A 7,247-nucleotide genomic window follows, 5' to 3' on the forward strand; every position below is an offset into this window, starting at 1 on the left:
TTTGATTCCAAAAACGGTTCTCACAGTGAGTGCTTAACCTTTCTGTATGAGTAAGATAAACGGTTATAAATTTTCTCTTCTAAGCATCAGAACTCAACACTAAGCACAGGGCTTCCATCAAAATAAAACCATTTTCTTCAAAACATATCGGTCAATAGTTCAGTGCCATTTATCTTTTCTCTTGCAACTCTCATTTCTCTGCCATTTCCTTTCCTATGCAACATAGATGCAAATTTGCCAAAGTTTTCTCAAGAGATAATTTCCACCATTAGAGGTTCAATTATCGATAAACAACAACCATATTTATGCAATATGGTAAAACATTTTGAAACGAAGCCGTTATGAAATGAAGTCACAATTTTCTGATGTGCTGATTGTGAAGATTCTCAGTACGAGTATCATCGTTCGAAATCATCGTTTGTAAAATCAAATAGATTAGCTCAAAATAAAAGGTCCTTATATTAAACGCCCGAAATCTGAATATTGTATATTGTGTAACTGTGTCCCTGCGCATCTGCAGTCTGTGGTCAGCGCCCCCCAATTTATGTATTAACCGGCGTTTGTATTTGCAGTTTTGTCATTCGCGTAGCTGTGAAACAGTTGATTCATGGCATACGATATTCGACTTCTTCAACGTCATCGTTTCTTTCATTGGACCACCTCCAACATTTCGATTCAATTCAAAAAAACATAGTGGAGCGACAAAATCTGTGCGAAAGACCTCACTATTCGGGGCTTTCAATCGCGATTGCGTCGTGGTGTGAGAAGGATGTGCTTGCATTGCTTATAGTTTTTCCTGTGTCTGCAAGTCAACATCTATCTGTCGGTTTCCAGTTTATTTCTATCTTTTCAATTACATTCACGCTATATTTGACTGCGAAATTCAAGTTCAACTTATCAGTTATTGAACGTCTCGTCGACCGTTCAGAGTTGTCTGTGAAGAGAGTCATACGCTATAACAACTCAGGATCAGCATGGCTCCAACTTCGAACGTTTGTTTAGTGGCAGGTTTTGTTTTGGCGTTCGTGCTTTCGGAAATGGTGGTGCAATCGCAGATGACCAAAGTGAGTTCAAATTGAGGTGTAATATTATCTAACCCAACGTGGAGTAGTGTTTCAAACTGTGTGTTGTTTGCTGACGCCTATTTGATTGGTGGCAAAAGATATGCAATACAAGGTGTATTAAGTTTTATTGCATGTTCGATGGTCAATATGCAGCCGTTACCAACGTGTTGTGTTTTGGTATTATCAAGTATTACTACACTTTTTTAATCTAATAGAGCCAATTATTAGATTGTGTGTAACAAAACAATGCATAAAAGAAATTGAGATGATGTACAATAGATCTGATCAAATGATATCGTGATACAAACTGATTCAATTAAAGAGCATAAGGAGAATTTCTCAAACAGATTTTCTTTCAAACAAATGAACTGCCGAAATGAAAGCACCGACCGTTGTCGTCGTCAGTTGCAAGATATCACCTTGAGCTGGTTGAATCCGAAAGTGACATGAGTGACGTCGGTGTCAACGTATTGAACCACGGCACCTGCTCACGAAGCTTTTTCTTGATCGAAATTTAGCTATGATGCATTGGTAACGTTGTAGGAGGTACCCGAAAACACCGGTTGCAACATGTATCTTTCTCGCCTATTGATTTTACGGTTATGCGGCCCAATCCTCTATCCAACCGTTAATTAGTATTGTGATTGAATTTGGTCATGCATGCTAGAATAACCTAAAAAAAAAAGAAATCTGCCAGATCTTGTTTAACCTTGAGCTCAACTGCACAAGGACATGTTGAAGTAAAGTTGACTACTTGCTAGGTTATACTAGGGCGAGTAACGAATCAATTTATTTACATGTTTTACAATTGGTCGACGGTAAATTATTGCTGATGATTGGTAAATTCTTGCTTCATGAATTAAGCTTCGTCGAAATCTCATGAACAAAAATTATTCAGTTTAATACATTCGGCTACCGCATTACTACACTGTCCCGGGTCGGCGGTTCGATGCATAGGGCACTGGTCTTACAATCCAGTAGTCGTATGTTCGAACCCCGACCTGGAAAGATTCGTAGTGTCAGTAGAATCGTAGCACCAGCCATGCAATGGTTCCTGTACACTCTGGATCGGCTGCGAAGTCTGTTGAAATAGAAGGTCAAATTCCACCACAGGAATCTAATACCAAGGCTTTGCTTTGCTTGGCCTATTACTGAAATTTCGAGTTGTCTGATGGTATCATTAGATATCGGATTAACGGATCATAATTATAAATAACGATTCGAAAATCGTTATTTATAATTATGAAGCAAATATGAAATTCTCATCTGAAAATGTAGTGCACAAGAAACATTCTAAATTTTTATATTGAAATATTAGAACGCAAAACACTTCCGATGAACAAACTGTATAAAATGTATAATCAATACCTAAATAATAAGTTCGAAGACCTCTTTCCTTTAATTCTGCTACTAGAAAGCAATGTTACTTACCTAATAAAACATTCTACTAAGACACCCAAACAGAGGAACGATATTTATGTTTATCTTCCATAATCCTAGCTTCAGACGTACTGCTAGAAAATATTCAATTTCGATCAGTGCAGTTTATGACCACTGACCATCTGAGCAAATCGATACAAATTCATTTGACATTTGCTGCCATTTTCAAGTGAAGCTTTATCGTCAGTTGAATAATCTTACCTAGTAATTTGCAATTTTGTTTGCTCAGTTCCAAGTGCCAAGTAGTCTGCTTCTTTGTCTTCACTGTTGGTAGTGAGCAAGTTCGAATGAATAGAATTATAAATGGAGTAAAGTAATAAAAATGGAAACTGAAGTTTCCGTTTTCAAACCGGTACTAAAACCGTAAACAGAGAGCCGATAATACATAATGAGTTTGTTTGCATTCACCTGAAATGTTTAACAGATATGAATGGTATTGATAATCTTTGTTTAAATTTCGTCCAAATTTCGCGTTGTTATTTAGGAAAACCGTTTTGAAATTGTTAAATTTAATCACCCTGTAATTACGAATGAATTTCAATGGTTATCAATTTATGAAAAATCGATAAAAAATCTTTTTCCGAGTCTTTCATCACTGATTCTAGTGTTTTGGAACCGGGAGATAAATTTATCATTAACTACCAAGGTTCACAAATCAGAATTTGTATCGTTCCATATGAAACTATTTGAAATTTTTCTGATTCAATATTCTGTTATTCCGAAACCGGAAGTTGGACCGATTTGAATTCCATTCCTGAATCTTTTGTCTATTATTTCCAGTACATACGGAACCGGAACTCGACATGAATAGCTAAAGTTGAATGTCAAACCAGCAACTAACAATACCCTCAAATTAGAAAAGTTTTGATATATATTTTGCAAATTTCATACTTATTTTATGTGACGGTTTAAGATTTCCAACAGTCGTCATCCTGTGACTCTGGAACCGGAAGTCAAATCGCGATAAAATTTAACAGAAATTAGTAGACCTTTCATTTAAATCTAAGTATGAGAAAATTTATCCAGCCATTTCTGAGAAATCAATCTAAATATTATTTTGGAGTTTTTCTACCACCACTTCCGCTGCTTCTTGAACCTGAAACCGGAAACCGGTGGGGCCAAAATGAGTCTATTTGATCATCAATTAATAAGACTTGAAACTGCATGAGCTAACAGACCAATTTTAGGAAATTCGCTTCTCTTCAACAGTGATGGCATTTCACTAGAGTGATACACCAGTGCGTAAGTTTTAATTTTACACTGTGGATACATTTGGTGTGCTCTACACAAAAAGGAAAGCGCACTTCTTCTCAGTGTCCATTAGACAGACTTTGAGTGTGTGGTTGTTGAAAGAAGCTAGTGCGAGAGATCTACATTCTCTTCGCATGAATCGCTCTCACGTGCTTTCGCCTAAATACACCCAAGTGATCACTGGCGCTTCTTCTACGTAAACCATACACCAGAGTGCTCACCGGTGTGTACACCTCTGTGGAAGTATCTGCATCCACCTCAGAGAATTTGATAGCTCTGCTCTAGCACTTTGGTGTGATTCACTGCTAGAGGTAAAAAGAAAATAAGCACACGCACTCATGATGCGTGCACACTTTCTACAACAGTGGTGTATATATGTAAAAGAGAAGAGCTCTCGTTGAAGTTGTCCGTGCGAGCGGAAAAATTTTGCTTGCGCTTCGTCACACAGAGGAGATGGACATTTCTGCTCTTCAAATCGTTACCTATGAAGGTACATTCTTTACAACATATAATCCTATTGATCCGGAACCGGAAGTCAAATCCAGATAAAATTGAAGATTTTCCCATAGAATCGTAAGATCTTTCATTTTAATCTAATTTTGTGAAAATCGGTTCAGTATTATTCGAAAAATTGAGCTAAATTGTTTCTATTTTTTACACACACACTTAAAAAAAACCCTGTGATTTTACATCTTATTAGATGCACATGAATGAAGCATCGCAATTCACACAAAATTATGTGAAAGAAGATTCAATATTGTGTCTTAATTCCCATGACATGAAATTCACTGAAATAGAAACAAAATTCTTGTGGCGACCGCTGCGACTTGAACCAAGACTCATTGAATCACAAAGTACGTCTGTTAATCGATTGAGCCACATAAGTACACGTCTGCTTGGCTGGTAAAAGGTGCATTTAAATGCATATAGTCGCACCTGCCACCAAAATGCAAGTTACAGTCGAAATCAGTAAAGTTCACGCTAATCTAACATTAAGCCATTAGTAGAATTTAACACTTTGAGAAAACCTGCTATTTTACATTTTATAAGCTCAAAATAAATGGAGCGTCGTAGTTCATGTAAATTTACTTGCTAGAACATGTTATATTCTGTGATTGGTAAATTTCTTGACTTGAAATTCATTGAAATAAAGAACACTCACCGCCGCCGCGAATTGAACCGAGAATCATTGTATCACAAAGTATGTCTGTTATTCGACTGAGTCACAGAAGAACATATCTGCTTGGCTGGTAAATGGTGCATAAAAATTCATACAGTCACACTTGCTAACCGAATGCAAAGTATAGTTGAAACCTGTAAAATTCATGCTTATCCAACACTAAGTTTTTACGAATGATATTGTCCGTTATTTGACAAATTAGGTTTTTATGAATTGCATCGTATGACGAATTAGGTCACCAGTAAAATTCATTTTTTGTGTACATTGGCACGTTTTGCGGTAGGGTATATGGCACTTGGACTTTCTGGTCTATGTTAAACAATCGGTCTTCACAGTGATTACATAGTCTTTCTTTATGAGAAAGTTGAAAAGAACGAATTCCCGATTACGTCACTAATACCATCATATCTCCGGAACCAAAAGTTTCAGCCACTTGATCTTCAAACTTGATCAATAGTCCAAATGTAGCTTTCCAAAGAGCCCAAGTTTGTTGAAATTTGCTAAGCCATCTTCGAAAAAAAACAAATACACAATTCATAGAAATTGCGATAATAACCAAAAGAGTCTTGCTCCCTAATGTATTGGAAAGGTAAACTCGTTGTTGCATCAAAAATGTCCTTTCGATTTTCAATTCAAATGCTTACAATATCTTTTAACAACGAATAGCGACCCTTACACGAGTCATTAAAAATGTCATTACTATAAAATAATATCATTTTAATGAACGTGTAATGGTGTACTAATGACGAGATTTCTAACAAATTTGAAAAACATCATTACTTAGTTACATTAAAAATGACATTTTTAATGCTCGTGTAAGGGCCGCTAATCAGTCCGAACCTTAGCTACAAGTTGAACGACGTCCATGAATTACTATTTCACTACCTCATGTTCTCACGGTGACGACAAATTCCGCGTTGGCACAAAGGTCGATAACATTTCGCCTCGACTTTGGTACTGACAAGTAAAAAACAAGCCTGTTACAAGATTTCAAGTTCCGCGCCAAACCATTTCTGTGTTATGCATTGGATAAATGCATAAACGAACTGCATGATCCGGCTGCAGTTTATGCACAAGCGATGCGTCGATGGAATTGTATAATTTCTCTTTTTCATGAATCCCATAGATGTTTCGTATATTATCTGACGATTTCCTTTTATATGTCTTGCAATTGCACAACTCAGAAACGCTGCATTAGCCAACCAAACGTGTCCAAAACTGTTGACAAGGTTATTCACGAGTGCCAGGAGGAGATTAAAATGAATCTAATTGAAGGCAAGGATTGTCATTAGCCGCTGTTGGGAGGCAGTCATGATCGTAGATATATTTTGCATTCATTCATTCCAGATGCCCTTAAAGTGTATAAAGAGGACTGGCATGACCGCAAAAAGCGTGACACTAACGACGAGGCCGGTTTTCAACATCCGACAGTAGTATCCAACGAAGACAAGTGGATCGCCGGGGTGACTAAGTGGTGGCATTACTTTAGCAAACCCATGAGCTAACACCCATTTCTTTTAGTGTCTGATGCAATGTGTTTATCGCAAAAATAATGCCATTGACAGGAATGGATGGCCAACGCTCGATGGGTTGGTAAATCTTTACACGGATGGTGTCAACGAGCAAGGATATTTTATGGCTACGCTGAGAGGAGTCGATCGATGCCTGAAAGGAACCTCTATGAAGTACAATGTTAAACGAAATGACGTTGCAGGTGCGTTGATGATTCTGTGATACGAATGAAAAGAGTTAGCTAAACATATTCAATAATCACTCTCTTTTAGATTCGCTGGAACGATGTGGAGTTGCGTTTGATGTATTCGACTGCATTTCCGATATGATAACTGAATATTGCAGTGATGAACAAAGGCATGTGTTTAATTGAAAGAACTTCGTCAAGTAATATCAATATGTTGATTCTCTTTGAAGAAGATTTTAGGCTTATTGTATTTATGAGCAAAAATTATACTGGTAGGAAAATTAGAAAAAGAAAATGTTATTGTTAAATTGAAGTAGTTAATAATTCTGCATATTGCGGTGAGTAGTTCAATTCTTTTATGTAACATACGAATAAAATTTACCAATATTTTGAAAAATATTAATTAGAAATTAAAATCTTCAAACTATTCCGAAAATGTTAGTTTTTTTTTTAAATCTGCCAGCCTTTTGTTTTACTAGAGTGATAAAAATATGAGTAAATAAGTCCGTATGAAATCTTGTGACAAAATATGACCCAACGATAGGTTTCGTGAAAGAAACTTGGGATTTGCGTGCACTGTGAAAACTGTGCAAACCAAGGAATGACTCTTCGG

The 7,247-nt window shown here is 36.7% G+C and overlaps 1 protein-coding gene across 1 annotated transcript; it reads left to right on the forward strand.

Annotated features, from left to right (window-relative positions):
- Window positions 1-758: 758 nt before the first annotated feature.
- On the forward strand, window positions 759-6,969 carry LOC131436320 (general odorant-binding protein 70). Its single transcript, XM_058604985.1, has 5 exons — window positions 759-1,064; window positions 6,120-6,210; window positions 6,283-6,398; window positions 6,457-6,649; window positions 6,720-6,969. The coding sequence occupies exons 1-5, from the start codon at window positions 975-977 to the stop codon at window positions 6,818-6,820; spliced, it is 591 nt and encodes a 196-aa protein (XP_058460968.1). The 5' UTR covers window positions 759-974; the 3' UTR covers window positions 6,821-6,969.
- The last annotated feature ends 278 nt before the right edge of the window (window positions 6,970-7,247 follow it).

This window comes from Malaya genurostris, chromosome 3 (assembly GCF_030247185.1).
Source record: "Malaya genurostris strain Urasoe2022 chromosome 3, Malgen_1.1, whole genome shotgun sequence".
NCBI classification, from domain to species: domain Eukaryota; kingdom Metazoa; phylum Arthropoda; class Insecta; order Diptera; family Culicidae; genus Malaya; species Malaya genurostris.